Below are 19,855 nucleotides of genomic sequence, written 5' to 3' on the forward strand. Positions count from 1 at the left end.
AAAATGAAAGATTAGACTGATAGTTTGCTAAAATGGTAAAAGTGAAGGTGTTCTTGATAACAGGAGACTTCAGGCTAAAGAGTTAGTAAGCAAGGAGTACCTGGAGAATGGATGAGTGAGGAGGAGAGTTTCAAGAGGGATGAACATTGTGAAATGTTACTAAAAGAGCAAATAACTGTGAGAAAAATCAGAAAATCTTGTTAGATTTAATAACAGTAGGATTATGGGTGATGTTAGCAAGAGCAGTTTCGATGGAGTGATAGAGATTAAAGCTAGATTGAAATGGATTGAGAAGTGAGGAGTCTGTGAAAAAGTTGACTTGAAGAGGGAGGAGAAAGAAGTTGGTAGCTGGAGAGAGAAAGAATTGAGGGAAAGAATTTGAAAATTTTGCTTATTTGTTTAATGGGAGAGTCTTAAGCGCTGTTAAAAGCTGTGGGAGGAATTATTGAGAATGGATGTTGATTATGTAAGACAGACGGGCTAATCAATGATTCATGATTTCTGAAATGGCAGGAGATAATAGAATCTAAAGCAAAGGATTGGCCTTAGATAATGGAGAGAAATCTCCTCTTGGAACTGGAATGAACTAGAATGAACTGTATATCAGGAATAGATTGTATGGTTTCTGTTTTGTCTTCTAAGTAGGAGATATGTTGTCCACTGAGTGAAGGGGGAGTCATGGGTAGGCTGGTGTTCAGAATAAAGGAGAGGGTAAGGCCCACTTAGAGTTAGCGTTCATGAATTTTGAGTGGAATGTATTTGCCTTATTTCATTATTTTCTCCAGTAGAATTTGGTAATACAGGTATAAGCTTGGAGAAAAGAAATTCATTCAGGATTGTCTTTTTGGCAGAGAGTTGAATTTAGGCTTTTATCAAGAATGCTGTTGAAGGACTTCCCTGGTGGTCCAATGGACACCACGCTTCCATTGCAGGTGGCATGAGTTCAACCCCTGTTTGAGAAACTAAGATCTTGCAGCCATGGCACTACTAAAAAAAATTGCTGATGCTGTAGAAATGATGGGACCATAGCTTGATGAGAGAAGTGAAGAAAGAAAAAGTCTATTAGACGGGGAAAAAGCCTACATAAAGGAGAGAGTTGAATTTTGCAGTACCATTTTATTGAACTATAGTTTCCATACCATAAAATTCATCCTTTAAAGTATACAGTTCAGTGGTTTTCAGTCTTTTTAGCTGTGCAGTCATCACCATTATCTAATTCCAGAACATTTTCACCACCCAAAAGGAAATCACCCATTAGCAACCATTCCTTAATTCCCCCTTCCCCTGGCAACCACTAATCTACTGTCTATCGATTTACCTGGACATTTCATGTAAATAGAATCATAATGTGTGACCTTTTGTGTCTGATTTATCTTTAACATAATGGTTTCAAGGTTCATCCATGTTGTGGTATGTATCAGTACTTCCTTTTCATGACACAATAATCCATCTTATGGATATATCACATTTTATGTATCTGGCCATCAGCTGATGGACATTTGGATTATTTCCACTTTTTGGCCATTAACAATGCTACTGTGAACATTTGTGCACAAGTTTTGGTATGAACACACATTTTAATTTCTCTTGGATATACATACCTAGGCATGGAATTGCTAGGTCACTCTATGTTTAACAATTTGAGGAACTGCCAAAGTGTTTTCCAGAGTGACTGTACTAGTTTACATTCCTACCAGCAATATATGAGGGTTCTGATTACTTCACATCATCACCAACACTTGTTATTGTCCATCTTTTCGATTATAGCCATCCTACTGTGTGTGTTGGGTATCTTTAAAAAGTTTTTTTATTTATACAATCAGTACATGAATTCTTTTCCTTATAAAGGATTAGCATTGTATAAATCAAGCTAAAATCCCTAACCTCCACCCTGGCCAGTTCCTATACCTTACCTAGAAGGGACAGTTGTTTTCAGTTTGATGTATATATTTGTTTGATATATATTTTTTTTTCAAAACTAACAAGAAATTCTCAGTATAGATAGTCCTTTACAGCCTTCTTACATTAACCCACCTATTTTCATGAAAACTCTGTAATAAATGATACTAATTTTTTCCCTTTCCAACCTCCAACTGTTGAATGTAACATCCTTTAACATCAGTAAAAATCATACCAAAGAAGCAAATCAACTAAATGGTTATAGATAAAGCCATAATATTATGGCTGTATATTATGGCTTTTAAAATGGCCTTTATATATTGAAACTTAATCAGTAAAACTAGTATTTTCTTCATGTTTTTAGTGCCTGGCTGTCTGGCTATGAAAACCCTGTGGTGTCGCGAATTAATATGAGAATCCAAGATCTAACAGGACTAGATGTCTCCACAGCAGAGGAATTACAGGTAGGTAATCACAATATTCTTAAACTTCTTCAAAAGATGCTGCACGTAGAGAACTCTCCTCAATGTTATGTGGCAGCCTGGATGGGAGGGGAGTTTGGGTGAGAATGGATACATGTATATGCATGGCTGAGTCCCTTTGCTATCCATCTCCAATTATCACAACACTATTAATTGGCTATACTCCAATACAAAATAAAGTTAAAAAAAAATTTTTTTAAAAGATGCTTCAGATGAGATTTTTCTGTCACTGTACAGACAGTATTCAATTTGCAATATACTTTGTGACTGTAAAAGTGAATATATATGCTAAGTGAATATATAGTGAAACCATGTACACTGATCTTAATAATCAGTGGGAAAACTTGAAATTGTTCTGGGACCTTTAACATTTTTTCTCAAAACGTTAAAAACTCTTACTGTTGAGTATAAATTTCTAGGGAAATGAAAAATATGCAATACTAATATTTATTAGTACACTGTTATTTATAAATAATTTTTTTTTCCTGTTTTCTATTCATATACCATAAAATTTACCCTGGTTTTAGTATTCACATGGTTGTACATCATCACCACTATTTTCATCACACCAAAAGAAACTCCACTGAAGTAATAAGTCTCCATTCCCCTGCTCTAGTGCCCCTGGCAACTGCTTCTCTACTTTCTATGAATTTGCCTATTCTAGATATTTCATATAAATGGAGTAATACAATATGTGGCTTGGTATATTTGGGTTATTTCACTTAACAATGTTTTTAAGCTATATATTTGTTGTAGCATGAATCAGCACTTCATGCTTTTTCGTGTCTGAATAATACTCTCTTGTTGGATATACCACATTTTATTTATCAGTTGAAGAACATTTGTTTCCACTCTTTGGATATTATGACTAATGCTATGAATATTAGTCTACAAATTTTTGAACAGATAACATTTAAATTCCTCTTGGGTACATATCTACTTAAGGAAGTGTGCTGCATCATGTGTTATCTTTAATATTTGAGGAGCTGACAAACTGTTTTCCCAAATGGCCAAGTGATTTTATGATCCCACTAGCAATGTACAGGGTCCCATTTTTGTCACATCTTTGCCAACACCTGTACTTGCCCATTTTTTAAAATTAAGATTATTCTAATATGTTTGAAATGCTATTTCATTATGGTTTTTATTTGCATTTCCTTGGAAAACCACTAGACCATTCAGGTATGACCTAAATCAAATCCCTTATGATTATACAGTGGAAGTGAGAAATAGATTTAAGAGACTAGATCTGATAGAGTGCCTGATGAACTATGGATGGAGGTTTGTGACATTGTACAGGAGACAGGGAGCAAGACATCCCCAAGAAAAAGAAATGCAAAAAAGCAAAATGGCTATCTGAGGAGGCCTTACAAATAGCTGTGAAAAGAAGAGAAGTGAAAAACAAAGGAGAAAAGGAACGATATACCCATTTGAATGCCGAGTTCCAAAGACTAGCAAGGAGAGATAAGAAAGCCTTCCTCAGCAATCAATGCAAAGAAATAGAGGGAAACAACAGAATGGGAAAGACTAGAGATCTCTTCAAGAAAATTAGAGATACCAAGGGAACATTTCATGCAAAGATGGGCTCAATAAAGGACAGAAATGGTATGGACCTGACAGAAGCAGAAGATATTAAGAGGTGGCAAGAATACACAGAAGAACTGTACAAAAAAGATCTTCATGAACCAGATGATCACAATGGTGTGATCACTCACCTAGAGCCAGACATCCTGGAATGCGAAGTCAAGAAAGCATCCCTACAAACAAAGCTAGTGGAGGTGATAGAATTCAGTTGAGCTATTTCAAATCCTGAAAGATGATGCTGTGAAAGTGCTGCCTTCAATGGGCCAGAAAATTTGGAAAACTCAGCAGTGGCCACAGGACTGGAAAAGGTCAGTTTTCATTCCAATCCCAAAGAAAGGCAATGCCAAAGAATGTTGCCAAAGAATATTCAAACTACCGCACAATTGCACTCATCTCACACGCTAGTAAAGTAATGCTCAAAATTCTCCAACTCAGGCTTCAGCAATACGTGAACCATGAACTTCCAGATGTTCAAGCTGGTTTTAGAAAAGGCAGAGATCAAATTGCCAACATCTGCTGGATCACTGAAAAAGCAAGAGGGTTCCAGAAAAACATCCATTTCTGCTTTATTGACTAAGTCAAAGCCTTTGACTGTGTGGATCACAATAAACTGGAAAATTCTGAGAGAGATGAGAATACCAGACCACCTGACCTGCCTCTTGAGAAACCTATATGCAGGTCAGGAAGCAACAGTTAGAACTGGACACTGAACAACAGACTGGTTCCAAATAGGAAAAGGAGTACGTCAAGGCTGTATATTGTCACCCTGCTTATTTAACTTCTGTGCAGAGTACATCATGAGAAATGCTGGACTGGAAGAATCATAAGCTGGAATCAAGATTGCTGGGAGAAATATCAATAACCTCAGATATGCAGATAACACCACCCTTTTGGCAGAAAGTGAAGAGGAGCTAAAAAGTCTCTTGATGAAAGTGAAAGTGGGGAGTGAAAAAGTTGGCTTAAAGCTCAACATTCAGAAAACTAAGATCATGGCATTTGGTCCCATCACTTCTTGGCAAATAGATGAGGAAACAGTGGCTTACTTTATTTTGGGGGGCTCCAAAATCACTGCAGATGGTGATTGTAGCCATGAAATTAAAAGATGCTTATTCCTTGGAAGGAAAGTCATGACCAACCTAGACAGCATATTAAAAAGCAGAGACATTACTTTGCCAACAAAGGTCTGTCTAGTCAAGGCTATGGTTTTTCCAGTGGTCATGTATAGATGTGAGAGTTGGACTGTGAAGAAGGCTGAGTGCTAAAGAATTGATGCTTTTGAACTGTGGTGTTGGAGAAGACTCTTGCGAGTCCCTTGGACTGCCAGGAGATCCAACCAGTCCATCCTAAAGGAGATCAGTCCTAGGTGTTCATCGGAAGGACTGATGTTGAAGCTGAAACTCCAGTACTTTGGCCACCTGATGCGAAGAGCTGACTCATTTGAAAAGACCTTGATGCTGGGAAAGATTGAGGGCAGGAGGAGAAGGGGATGACAGAGGATGAGATGGTTGGATGGCATCACCAACTCAATGGACATGAGTTTGGGTTAACGCTGGGAGTTGGTGATGGACAGGGAGGCCTGGCGTGCTGGGGTTCTTGGGTCACAAAGAGTTGGACACAACTGGTGACTGAACAGAACTGATTGCTAATGATGTTGAGTATCTTTTCATGAGCTTATTAACTATTTTTATATCTATGAGAAAAATTTCTATTCAAATCCTTTGCCTGTTTTTTTAATGTGGTTATTTGTCTTTTATTGAGTTATAAGTGTTGTTCATATGTTCTGAATACTGGACCCATATTAAGTATATCATTTGCAAATATTTTTCTCCCATTCTGTGGGGTGTCTTTCACTTTCTTGATGGTGTCCTTTGGCAAAAATTTTTAATTTCTATGAAGTCTGATATGTCTTTTTTTGGTTGCTTTTGCTTAAGGTGTCTTAAGAAACCATTGCCTAATCCAAGGACATAAAAAATTTACACCTGTGGTTTTTCCTATAACTTTCATGGTTTTGTTTCTTACATTCAGGTCTTTGATCCATCTTGAGTCATTTTTATATATGATATAAGGTAGAGGCACAACTTCATTCTTTTCATGTGGTTATATAGGCAGTTGTCCCAGCATCATTTGTTGAAAACTAGTCTTCACTATTGAATTGTCTCAGTAATTTAAAATATTAGAAATATTGAGGATTACAGTGTTTTAAATCTTTGTAAGGACTTATGACTTTTGACTATGCCAAAGCCTTTTTCTGTGTGGATCACAATAAACTGTGGAAAATTCTGAAACAGACGGGAATACCAGACCACCTGACCTGCCTCTTGAGAAACCTATATGCAGGTCATGAAGCAACAGTTAGAACTGGACATGGAACAACAGACTGGTTCCAAATAGGAAACTCCGGGAGATGGTGATGGACAGGGAGGCCTGGCATGCTGCGATTCATGGGGTCGCAAAGCATCGGACACGACTGAACTGAACTGAAGCACTTATCAGGGGCTTCCCTGGTGGCTCAGAGGTTAAAGCGTCTGTCTGCAATGCAGGAAACCTGGGTCGGCAAGATCCCCTGGAGAAGGAAATGGCAACCCACTCCAGTGTTCTTGCCTGGAGAATCCCGTGGACGGAGGAGCCTGGTGGGCTACACAGTCCATGGGGTCGCAAAGAGTTGGACACGACTGAGCGACTTCACTTCACTTCTTCAAGCACTTATCAACAGTAGTTTCCTTTCTCTCACTGTGAAACTTACGATACAGAGCGAGCGTCTTTTCTCTTTCTTTGAAAATTGTCCTGCTTCTAAGTTTGGTTCAGCTTTTAGTGTTTTATCCTTTCTGCCTTTAATGTTGTTAAAAATCTGAGAGATCTATTATTGATGATTTTTTTCCAGAGTCACTTCCTCCAATATATCTTCATTCTTTTCATCATGATCACTTTCTTTATGTTAATAAGTTTACCGCCAACAAAATTCTTCTGACCTTCACCTGTGCAGGAGATGTGGGTTCAGTTCCTAGGCTGGGAAGATCCCCTGAAGGAGGAAATGACAACCCATTACAGTATTCTTTCCTGGAAAATTCCATGGACAAAAGAGCCTGGTGGGCCACAGTCCCTGGGGTCACAAAGAGTCAGACACAACTAAGTGCGTGCACACACACAGTCTCCCCCAAACTCCCCTCCCATCTTGGTCCTTGTTGGTTATCCATTTTGAATAAAGCAGTGTGTTTATGTCCATCCCAAGCTCCCTATCTGTCCCTTTCTTTTAGTCTTTCCCCCACCCCCAACCATAAGCTTGTTCTCTGAGTCTGGTTTCTGTTTTGTAAGTTCATTTGTATCATTTTTTTAGATTCCACATGTAAGTGATCAAATGATATTTGTCTTTCTCTGACAATCTCTATGTTGTTGCAAATGGAATTATTTCATTCCTTTTTATGGCTAAGTAATAGTCTATTGATAAGTATATACTACATCCTTGTCTATTCCTCTGTTAGTGGACATTTAGGTTGCTTCCTGAATGTCTTAGCTGTTGCAAATAGTGCTGCAGTGAACATCGGGGTGCATGTATCTGTTAGAATTATGGTTTTCTCTGGATATATGCCCAGGAGTGGGATTGCTGAATTATATGAAAGCTCTGTTTTTCGTTTTTTAAGAAACCTCTATACTGTTCTCTGTAGTGGCTCTGTCAGTTTACATTCCCACCAGCAGTGTAGGAAGTTTCTCCTTTCTGCACACCCTCTCCAGCATTTTTTGTTTCTAGACTTTTTGATGATGGTCATTCTGACCCTTGTGAGGTAATACTTCATAGTTTTGATTTGCATGCTTTTGAACTGTGGTGTTGGAGAAGACTCTTGAGAGTCCCTTGGACTGCAAGGAGATCCAACCAATCCATTCTGAAGGAGATGAGCCCTGGGTGTTCTTTGGAAGGAACGATGCTAAAGCTGAAACTCCAGTACTTTGGCCACCTTCTGCGAAGAGTTGACTCATTGGAAAAGACTCTGATGCTGGGAGGGATTAGGGGCAGGAGGAGAAGGGGACGACAGAGGATAAGATGGCTAGATGGCATCACAGACTCGATGGACGTGAGTCTGAGTGAACTCCGGGAGCTGGTGAAGGACAGGGAGGCCTGGCGTGCTGTGATTCATGGGGTTGCAAAGACACAATGGAGCAACTGAACTGAATTGAATAATTAGTGATGTTGAGCATTTCTTTCATGTGATCTTTGGTCATCTGTATGTCTTCTTTGGAGAAACATCTATTTAGATTGTCTGCCCATTTGTTGTTAGGGTTTCTTTTTTGATACTGAGCTGTGTGAGCTGTCTGTGTATTTTGGAGATTAACCCCTATCAGTTGCATCGTGAGAGAGGTGAGCTCAGGTCCCGCTCATCTTTTCCCATCTTGTCTCAACCAAGTCCACTTCAGTTTGATTCAGTTACAGCATTACTGCTTTCCATTTCTCTGCTGCAGTTACCTTTGTTGGCCAATTTCTTCTAATTGTCTATTATTGTAAAGTATCACATAGATTTTTACTGAGGAATAAGGAGGCATATGCTTCGCTGTCTGTACAAGAACTGAATAACAGATATGCAGTGGACAATCACTGATACTTTAAAGAAGTGGTTGGTCAGTGGTCATGTTGTGTAGCTGTTATTTATGTAGTAATTTGTGGACTGAAGAGCTAGTAGCAATATTTGCTACTACATATAGTGATCAATGTAAAGAAATAGAGGAAAACAACAAAACTGGAAAGACTAGAGATCTCTTCAAGAAAATTGGAGATACCAAGGGAACATTTCATGCAAAGATGGGCTTGATAAAGGACAGAAATGGTATGGACCTAACAGAAGCAGAAGATACTAAGAAGAGATGGCAAAAATACACAGAAGAACTGTACAAAAAAGATCTTCATGACCAAGCTAATCACAATGATGTGATCACTTACCTAGAGCCAGACATCATGGAATGTGAAGTCAAGTGGGCCTTAGAAAGCATCACTATGAACAAAGCTAGTGGAGGTGATGGAATTCCAGTTGAGCTATTTCAAATCCTAAAAGATGATGCTGTGAAAGTGCTGCCCTCAATATGTCAGCAAATTTGGAAAACTCAGCAGTGGCACAGGACTGGAAAAGGTCAGTTTTCATTCCAATCTCAAAGAAAGGCAATGCCAAAGAATGCTCAAACTACCGCACAGTTGCACTCATCTCACACGCTAGTAAAGTGATGCTCAAAATTCTCCAAGCCAGGCTTCAGCAGTATGTGAACCATGAACTTCCAGATGTTCAAGCTGGTTTTAGAAAAGGCAGAGGAACCAGAGATCAAATGGCCAACATCTGCTGGATCATGGAAAAAGCAAGAGGGTTCCAGAAAAACATCTATTTCTGCTTTATTGACTATGCCAAAGCCATTGACTGTGTGGATCACAATAAACTGTGGAAAATTCTGAAAGAGATGGGAATACCAGACCACCTGACCTGCCTCTTGAGAAACCTGTATGCAGGCCAGGAAGCAACAGTCAGAACTGGACATGGAACAACAGACTGGTTCCAAATAGGAAAAGGAGTACGTCAAGGCTGTATATTGTCACCCTGCTTATTTAAATTATATGTAGAGTACATCATGAGAAACACTGGGCTGGAAGAAGCACAAGCTGGAATCAAGATTGCCGGGAGAAATATCAATAACCTCGAATATGCAGATGACACCACCCTTATGGCAGAAAGTGAAGAGGAGCTAAAAAGCCTCTTGATGAAAGTAACAGAGGAGAGTGAAAAAGTTGGCTTAAAGCTCAACATTCAGAAAACGAAGATCATGGCATTTGGTCCCATCACTTCATGGGAAATAGATGGGGAAACAATGTCAGACTTTATTTTTTGGGATTCCAAAATCACTGCAGATGGTGATTGCAGCCATGAAATTAAAAGGCGCTTACTCCTTGGAAGGAAAGTTATGACCAACCTAGACAGCATATTAAAAAGCAGAGACATTACTTTGTCAACAAAGGTCCATCTAGTCAAGGCTATGGTTTTTCTAGCAGTCACATATGGATGTGAGAGTTGGACTGTGAAGAAGGCTGAGCACCGAAGAATTGATGCTTTTGAACTGTGGTGTTGGAGAAGACTCTTGAGAGTCCCTTGGACTGCAAGGAGATCCAACCAGTCCATTCTAAAGGAGATCAGTCCTGGGTGTTCTTTGGAAGGAATGATCCTAAAGCTGAAACTCCAGTACATTGGCCACCTCATGCGAAGAGTTGACTCATTGGAAAAGACTCTGATGCTGGGAGGGATTGGAGGCAGGAGGAAAAGAGGACGTCAGAGGATGAGATGGCTGGATGGCATCACTGACTCGAAGTACGTGGGTTTTGGTGAACAAGGAGGCCTGGCGTGCTGCGATTCATGGGGTTGCAAAGAGTCAGACATGACTGACTGACTGAACTGAACTGAACTGACTGATAGTAATTACTGCAGTATTGTATATAATTACTCAGTTAATGTAACATGGTAACTGAAATGTCCACTGTGCTGTTGGGGGTCTAGTGTTAATGGTTAGCTAAACCATGATATCTGAGATGTGTGCATTTTAGAACTGTGCAAAACAGGACTGCCTATATTTAAGTTTGCCTAAGTAAGTTATAATTTACTCCATGGTTATCTACAACTTCCTTGGTACTCATTTGATTATTAAAAAAATAAAAGCTATGATGTGTCTTTTCTTTCCTAATTTGTATTTATTCTTACCTGCCTAACCGTACAGGCTCTTTCTGGCCTCTTGATATTTCTGTCTGAATAGTCTGATCCAAACCAAGGTATCTACAACATGAGAAGTAAATTATCCACAGTAATAATAATTTACATAACACCTGGACTTTGCTGTGAGCAAAGTTTTAATTATGTACTCATTTTATCAACAATGCTCTTTAGCATTATGTAGCATTATGTACTCATTTTATCAACAGTGCTCTTTAGCTCACATTTTCCTTTCATTTTGTTAGCATTTTGTCATATTGGGGTGAAATGAGGTAGTTAACATTATCTTTATTTTACAAACAAGAAAACTGATTGTATCCAAAGTTACATATGCTGTATTTTAACTAAGAAATCTGGACCGTGAACTCAGACCAAATATTTTTCTTACTTTCTTTTGCTTCTTCTCACTGTGACATTGTCACATCCAGATGAAGTTGTCAGGGCCTTCCAACAGGAATAATTAAATTGGTGTTAACTTCTTCCCTTTTTTTTTACTTCAGTAGGGAAAAAATACATATCCAAAGGGGATTTCATTAAAGTAGATCAGGAATTTGCCAGTATTTGGGGCTTTGGGAAACATGTATCCTGATTTAAATTCTCAAGGAAAGTGTTTACTGACAATAATAAAAATTGTGAAAACTAATTCTAAAAGTCAAAGTTTGTTATGTATTAGGAAAATCATGTGTTCCAAACATTTGCTAAAGAAAAGCATATTAACTAAGATTCTAAAATAGCGTATAACATCTCTTAGTTTTTCATCCTTGATTTCTTAGAAACTCTCACTGATTTAAAAAAAAAATGCTTTGCTTCTCATTTATTTAGAAGTACCTAACTGTGATATGTAAGAGATCAAAATGGGAGTCAGATTTTTTTGAATAGTAATCTTAATAGTTCTTTTATTCTTGCCTTGTTTCTCATGCAGGTAGCAAATTATGGAGTTGGAGGACAGTATGAACCCCATTTTGATTTTGCACGGGTAAGTAAAAAAATAACAAATGGAGAATGTAAGACCCCATTTTGATTTTGCACAGGTAAGTAAACAAAAATAATGGAGAATGTAGGAGTTCCACTGAAGCTTAGGCATGACATGTTAATTCTTTTATTTTAGTATTATAAATTCATAGCTTATTTTGGAAGAGATGTGTAGCTCATTTGTAGAAGCATGGTGGTATAGATACTCTATACATTTTAGCAATAAGAAACAATGAGAGACATGGAAAAGAATTTAGGATACTTTTAAATGCATTGCTGAGCTTTGGGGAAAGTAAAGGAAGTTCTCAAAGGCAAACTGAACAAAGAAAATCTAGAGACTAAAATTAGAGAGTTAAAAGGAAGCAAAAAGGCTGAAGCTGAAGGCATATACCTCCAGGAATGGAGAGCTTTGAAGATTAACAGCTCTGTGAGAGGACCTGCATAAATGTAGGCTACTGACCTGAGATCCCTGCATAAAACCTAAATCTCTAAAGGCATACACCTTCAGAGAAAGAAAGGATGGCCTAGAAAATGATCTGCTTTGAGTCAGGACAGTTCAGGAGTTTCCTTCTGTATCCTGGCTTCTTTGGGCAGTTTGAAAGCATAGGCCTGCCAATAGCTATAGATGCCCCCAGGGTGTTGCTACCTCAGTGATCAGATATAGAATATAAAATAACTGTACAATACTTAATTCATTTTTGTCTTTTATATTTAAATTCTCAAAATGATTTAACTGAAATAGAATCTTCAGGTTGAAAAATTTTTTGAAATTTTAAATTTAGTGGATAAAGTTAAACAGATTAGAGACAGCTATAGTGAATTGGCCAGTAAATCTGCAGGAATTACAGGAATACATTTTGAAAGAAAAAAAAAAAACAGATGCAGAGACTGGAGGAAAAATAATATTAAAGCAGTTTGTTAAAAAGCCATCCTTGCCCAAGTACTCTTGCTTAAGTATTTAACCTTTTAAATTAATTTTAACATATTGAGCTATGAATTATGTCATTACCAAATCTTAATTTAAGCTTTATTATAATTACATGAATTCTAAGAAATGTGCCAAGTATTCTAATAAACTTCTTGATCTATTACCATTTTAAAATAAGAGTATATTCTTCGGAAAGAAAATGCAGTCTGTTAATATATTGTGTTATATTCCTTGACTGACTTAATCCTAAAATCCTAGATACTTTCTATGTATAGGCTAGCAAAGAATATATTTTTAGTCTATTTTCCTTCTATTTTCAATTACTGAAAAATGTCTTAGGATCTTGGATGATGTGAAAGACTACAGTTTAAGTTCTGACATTAATGTAACTAAACTTTTTTTCTTAGATTTGTATTTTGAAATAATTAGAGACTCCTAGGAAATTTCCCCCAAAAAATGTACAGGAAGATCCCATGCACCCTTCACTCAGCCTTCTTCAGTGTTAACATCTTGCATAACTATAGTTCATTATTAAAACCAGAAAATTGGCATTGGCACAAGCAACAGAGCTTATTCATGTTTCATCAGTTATACTGGCTCTCGTGTGTATATGTGTATAGTTTTATTACACGTGTAGCTTTGTGTAACTACCAGCACAGGTCAGGATACATAACTGCACCATCACTGTAAGACTCCCTTGTATACTGCTCTGTAGCTCCACATACCCTTCTGCTATCCATAACTGCTGGTAATCGTTAATCTGTTCTTTACGGTAATTGTTATTTCATAAATGTTGTATAAATGTTATATACAGCATGCATCCTTTTAAGATGGTTTCTTTTCACTCAGCATAATTCCCTTGAGATTCATCCATGTTTTTGCAGAACATATTGATAGGGTGTTTCTTTTTATTGCTGAGTAGTTTCTCGTGGTATGGAAATACCAGTTTAGTCATTCATCCTTTGAAGGATATTAAGGGACATATTTTTGGGGGCTCCAAAATCACTGCAGATGGTGACTGCAGCCATGAAATTAAAAGACGCTTACTCCTTGGAAGAAAAGTTATGACCAACCTAGATAGCATATTCAAAAGCAGAGACATTACTTTGCCGACTAAGGTCCGTCTAGTCAAGGTTATGGTTTTTCCTGTGGTCATGTATGGATGTGAGAGTTGGACTGTGAAGAAGGCTGAACGCCGAAGAATTGATGCTTTTGAACTGTGGTGTTGGAGAAGACTCTTGAGAGTCCCTTGGACTGCAAGGAGATCCAACCAGTCCACTCTGAAGGAGATCAGCCCTGGGATTTCTTTGGAAGGAATGATGCTAAAGCTGAAACTCCAGTACTTTGGCCACCTCATGCGAAGAGTTGACTCATTGGAAAAGACTCTGATGCTGGGAGAGATTGGGGGCAGGAGGAGAAGGGGACAACCCAGGATGAGATGGCTGGATGGCATCACTGACTCAGTGGACGTGAGTCTGAGTGAACTCTGGGAGTTGGTGATGGACAGAGAGGCCTGGCGTGCTGCGATTCATGGGGTCACAAAGAGTCTGACACGACTGAGCGACTGAACTGAAGGGACATATTGAGGATATGACAGAGGAATGTGTATAAATTTCTTTATGAAAAATAAAATTTTTTTTTTTTGAGAAAATGCCAAGAGACTATTTTGTGTTTTATTAGCTTTAAATAGCCAGATGTAAATTCTCTAGCCAGATTAAAGTGCTGACGATCAAAAGATGAGTAGTAGCAGTGTGAATATTTGAATGGATCATGAGTTCAAAGTAAATCTCAAAGTTAGTTTTTTTACCCACAGAGAATTGATTTAATGAATGGGGTTGAAAGTCTCTCATGTCTTGCTTGTTTGGAAGCTAAAACTATAGTTGTTAATTGTGGATAGTAGATATTGGTTTTCATTGTATAGACTAACACATCTGTTTTTCCCCCCAAATGGTCTTATCAAAAGTATTCAGTGTACTAGTTGAATCAACAGTCAACAAATATTTGAGAGCCTTTTGTATATAGTGCACTGGATATTACAAAGGAACCTTTAGGGGCTATTTTTAGCATACTGTTTAGCATGTTACTGATGTTTAGTTGCCCGTGGAGAACTTGCATTACTGAATTTTACATCACTCAATTGTATTTTATTCACAGAAAGATGAGCCAGATGCTTTCAAAGAGCTGGGGACAGGAAATAGAATTGCTACATGGCTGTTTTATGTAAGTTATAGCTAAAATTTTCATTTTAAGTTGGGATTTGATCACATGACTTATTTTAATGTGTTTAGATGTTTGCTTTGGTTAGCTCTTAACATCTTAGTTGAATGTTTCTTACAACTGAGTAAAGAGGGTTAAGGTTTTTTTTTCATTTATCACTTTTTCAGATTGTACTTACTACAGCCTGAGGAAGAAAGTTAAAATGATCATATCAGAAAAGTGTACAAATCATAGGTATTAACTTGATAAATTTTCACAAAGTGAACATATCTAGTGTATTCGGCCCTCAGACCAAGAAATAGTACATTATAGCACCCTAGAAGCCCTTTCCTCAAGGGTAACCATTCTCACATTGTTCATTAGTTTCAAAGCAGTATGATCTTTTTAAAAATTGTTTATCTATTGATACATATAGAAAAAAGCAAGCTTTTATCATATAATATTTGCCCCAGTGTCTATTGCTGCATAACAAATCATGCCAAAACTGAATGGTTTAAATTAATAATTTGATTTTTACCTTTCATGGTGGTGAGATTGGGCTTTATTCATGGTTCTTGCTCTGAATCTCTCATGATGGCTGGCACTTGGGGTCATCTTGAAGACTGAGATTGAAGCTGACCAAAATACTGACTTTTGGCCTGGGCTTCCTCACAGCATGGTGACTGGATTCTAAGAGCAAGTATCCTCCCACAAAAGGCAGTATGTGACATTTTTATTAGCCATGCTCCAAAGTCAAATAGTGTCACTTCTGCTGTATTTTATTAATTGAGACCATTATAGATGTCTGCCATGCTTCAAGAGGGAAGGAACATAGACATAGATTCTACCACTCAAGAAGCATGTCCCTGTTATGTAAAAAGAACACATGGGACAGGACATTTTGGGATATATCAGATTTAGCAAGTACAATTTTCTGCAGTGTTGTAACCTTCATTAACTTTAAAAGATGTATTTTATATTGACTTAGTTTTGCTTATTTCATTGTTATTTCCATCCCCTATCCTCCTTTGATTTATATGAAACTGAATCTTTTTGTTACCTATTTTATTTCATTCCCTACCAGATCTGTGTCTCCCTACTCCATCTGGTTTCTTTTTTCCTTGCTCCCTGCTCCCTTCTGTTTGTCTTTTGCCCAGGTTTTTTTGATCATTCTTCTTTCCCTCCTTTTTTTTTTTTTTTTTTTAACAGACCTCTTTCCCTGTATCCAACCTACCTTGTCACTCTCCTGATTGCTCTCCTCATCCCACTCACAACTCCATCTGGTTTGCAGAAGGATCTAAGACACCATAAAAAAAAAGGGTTTAAGATGTATAAGATAAATTAAGAATGAGAGAGGGAAAACCAGGGGAGAAGCTGATAACATTATGCAAAAATTCATGTTGTGAAGTCTTTGTATATTTTCTAGAGGTGAGATCTGTAGACTTGTACTAATTTATATACCATCTTTAAGTGTGATGCTTGTCAAACTTTTGATCTGTACATCTTTTACTTCAACAGATTAGCAGTTATTATGGTTTTAATTTGCATTTCTCTTATTAGAGAGGTTGAGCATCTTTTCAGATATTTAAGAGCCATTAAGCATTTGCTTTTGGCTGTATTTGTTTCATAAAAGCAGGCATACATGATGCTGTATTATTTGGTCCAGTATTCATAAATGTTAGATTATTTGTAACTATTTAGATTATATATTAATTGTACCTCCCTTTAGTTAGATATGGCATTTTTATTAATTAGTTTTCATTTTTTCCCACTATTTGAATGCTCTTCCCAGATGGGCCCATAGCACAAAGTTTAAATTTCTCCAAAGTTAATTTTTCATTGCTTAAGAGCGATCCGGTCTTTGATGCTGATTATACATGTATCACAGTAAAATGCACTTCTTTATATCACTCAGTGCCTTTAACTTTAAACTGTTTGATATTGAGGTCAGACTCTCTTTTATTTGGTACAGCTTCCCTGCTGTCTTGGTACAGCTTTTGCCTATATATCACTGATTATAGCATATAGATGGATTTTGCTCGATGACACACTACATTATACTTATTTTTTTGAAAAAAATCACTCTATGATCTGTGTTTCCTTTGCCTCATTTTGTGCATACTTCTTCAATTTATTTGGAAGATTTGTGTTTTTATTCTGGTTTACCTTTAAGACTATAACTTTATAAATCTCTTTTCTAATTTTTAGTTACTATGTGTTGATACCCTACATGAGAAATGACAAAACTGGTTGTAGTTTGTTACTTTTCTCTTAGTGTTTATTTCTATTTTGTTTGAATTCACTTATTTAAATATTTCTTGAATACCTACTATTTTGAGGTACCATTTTAGACACTGAAGCTCAGCAATAAAACAGGTGAAAATTCCTACCCCCATGGAGGTGATATTCTAGTGCTATATAATATATATTTATACCCTTATGTTACTCAATTTGTCAGTTTTAAATCCTCTCTTTTTACCTCTGTCTATAAAAGAAATAGCTATCTCCCAAATCCTTTTCCAATCTCCCTTGCTGACTTTATCTTTCTTTTGCTTTTATATATGTATGTAAACCCAAATGGCATCTTGTTTTTTAAAAACTGACCAGCATGCACCAACCCATCTATGTAATTAGAAGTCCAGGTATTCTCATTCTAGTATTCAGTATCATATCTATCTCACAGTAGTATGTTTAAAATTTTTTTTTTTAAGATCTGGCAGTTTATTAACCAATGGAACATACTGAACAACAAACTGTTACATCTTTCAGGAAGAAAAAACACTAAATTTGAAAACACATCACCACTGAATTCAGACACAACACCTCTGCTCAATTAAGTGAAACATTTGTACAGTCTAGATCTTTATTTTTACACCCATCAGGCCATGAATTCATAGGGAATGGGCTCCAACAGTTGGGGTTCCTTTCCATTGGTCCTCATGAAGTGTGCGTCTCTGGGTGGAACAGGCTGGTACTTCAGCTGAACTCAAGTCCCTTTCTCTTTGGTTTCCTTCTTTTTCTGATCATTTTCCTTCACACGTTTCAGGAATCTATCTTGGCACATTAATTGTTTTGGCAAGAATCTTGTCCTTGTTTGTTTACAGCGATGCCAGCAGCATGCTGGGTAACACTGTAGGCTCTCCCAGTTTTGCCATGGTAACATTTGTGGGGCATTCCTTTTTGAACAGTACCCATTCCCTTGATATCTATAATATCACCCTTCTTGTAGATTCGCATGTATGTGGCCAAAGGAACAACTCCATGTTTTCTGAAAGGCCTAGAGAAAATGTAGTGGGTGACCCTCCTTTTGCCCTTTGTAGTTTTGGTCATTTTGGTGAATTAGCCTGAGGGGCCAGGGGTGAGATGGGAAGCAGCGGGAGATACACATGGGCCTTAGTTGGAAGATGGAGGTTCCGGCCAAAAGGGGCATGTTTAATTTTATTCCACCAGCACTTTTGATAATACTCTGTCGTCTCTTATTAGATGAGTGATGTGTTAGCAGGAGGAGCCACTGTTTTTCCTGAAGTAGGAGCTAGTGTTTGGCCCAAAAAGGTAAGCTTGATTTGTCATTTTAGCTGGGGGTGTTTCTCTGTTTTTTTTTTTCCCCTCAGGAAGAGAGATACCTATAGTTATTTATCTATAAAAATAACATTTTAAAAGGTAGTATACTTAAGGAATACATTATCTATAGGAAAATCTTTACTTTTTTTTTGGTACAATTTACCATGGGTACCCAGAGGTATGAACAACCAGTGATTAGTATTTAGAAGTTTTCATTTTTAAAATGGGTTCCATATGATGCTTGCTATTTATAAGATGTGTTAGCTTTGGCAAACACACTTCTTTGTTAAACAACTCTGATGTTAATGTTTTCATGTCATTGCCAAAATTTTGTAAGTTACGTCATCCTTTCAGAATTCTATTAGAGGAGATATAGCGCTGCCATGGGGAATTATTTCCATAAAACAGAGGAAATTTTAATTACTGTAAAAGTGATAACCTCATACTTTATTTGGGAATAATTTTGTATTGTTCTCCTCAGGGAACTGCTGTTTTCTGGTATAATCTGTTTGCCAGTGGAGAAGGAGATTATAGTACACGGCATGCAGCCTGTCCAGTGCTGGTTGGAAACAAATGGGGTAAATATTTCCTGTACTCTCTGAATAGAATTTATGATTTTTGTCTCTTATTTTGGAATTATTTTTTATGACATTTTAAATACTAGTTCCACTTGTTACTCTGAGAAACACTAAAGGACTCAAAATTAAGTTAGACAATATCTTCCTCTCATGGGATTCACAGTTGTCTCAGACACATTAGTGGGTAGAATATAATGTAGTATATGATAATACACAGATGTAAACAGAAGACAGTAACTACTTACATTTAGGGAGGCTTCTTTGAAGTTTTAATTTTTCTTTTTGGTCTTGAAGATAAGCAGTTGTTTTCCAAGCATGTTAGGGACCAGGGCCAGGACTCGTATGAGGCTGGAGAGGTACTCTCAAGGGTCATGCAAGTATAGAACTGGCCAAGTTAAAAAAAGGGAATAGAAATGGGTAAGATTATTTTAATAAAGATTCATTTAACCCCATAACTATTTTAGTATGTGTCACTTGGCCACACTTCAAAGATATAAAAGAAGTGATGTTTATATTTGTGAACCACTGGACTAGAATAAAGAGGCTAGCACAGGAGAGATGAGTTTAGAAGGCTGTTTCCTGTTGTCTAAGTGGGTGATGATAAAAGGCTGGACTAAGGCAGCTGCAGAAGATTTGGAGAGCAGTGAACAGATTGAAGAGATCAAAGAAGGAAAAAAATGACAGGGTTTAATGAATGAAAGATTGGCTACACAGGTTAAGAAAGGTAACAGATTAGTTAAGAATTAGTAAGGAATTAGTAAGAGTTAGTTTAGATATTTTGTACATGTTGATGCCATGTTCTATAATATAGGAGAAGAAGGAAATTAATTCCTTTTGGGGTATATTAAACAGTATCTTGGAACACAGGAAACTTAATGAGCACATAATAGAAATTAATCATAGAGTTGCTCCTTTAGCGTGGAGACT

At 37.2% G+C, this 19,855-nt stretch overlaps 1 protein-coding gene and 1 pseudogene across 2 annotated transcripts in view; one reads left to right on the top strand and one right to left on the bottom strand.

Annotated features, from left to right (window-relative positions):
• The window catches only part of P4HA1 (prolyl 4-hydroxylase subunit alpha 1), a 96,381-nt gene that overhangs the window by 74,885 nt on the left and 1,641 nt on the right, over positions 1-19,855 (top strand). For both annotated transcript variants that reach the window (XM_040242457.1, XM_040242459.1), the window contains exons 10-14: positions 2,264-2,363; positions 11,616-11,669; positions 14,748-14,813; positions 18,273-18,341; positions 18,832-18,928. In XM_040242457.1, coding sequence (XP_040098391.1) covers positions 2,264-2,363; positions 11,616-11,669; positions 14,748-14,813; positions 18,273-18,341; positions 18,832-18,928 — 386 coding nt within the window. The remainder of the gene's footprint in view (positions 1-2,263; positions 2,364-11,615; positions 11,670-14,747; positions 14,814-18,272; positions 18,342-18,831; positions 18,929-19,855) is intronic.
• Positions 15,907-18,823, bottom strand: LOC120865305 (annotated as a pseudogene).

This window comes from Oryx dammah, unplaced genomic scaffold (genome assembly GCF_014754425.2).
Source record: "Oryx dammah isolate SB20612 unplaced genomic scaffold, SCBI_Odam_1.1 HiC_scaffold_6, whole genome shotgun sequence".
In the NCBI taxonomy this organism is placed as follows: domain Eukaryota; kingdom Metazoa; phylum Chordata; class Mammalia; order Artiodactyla; family Bovidae; genus Oryx; species Oryx dammah.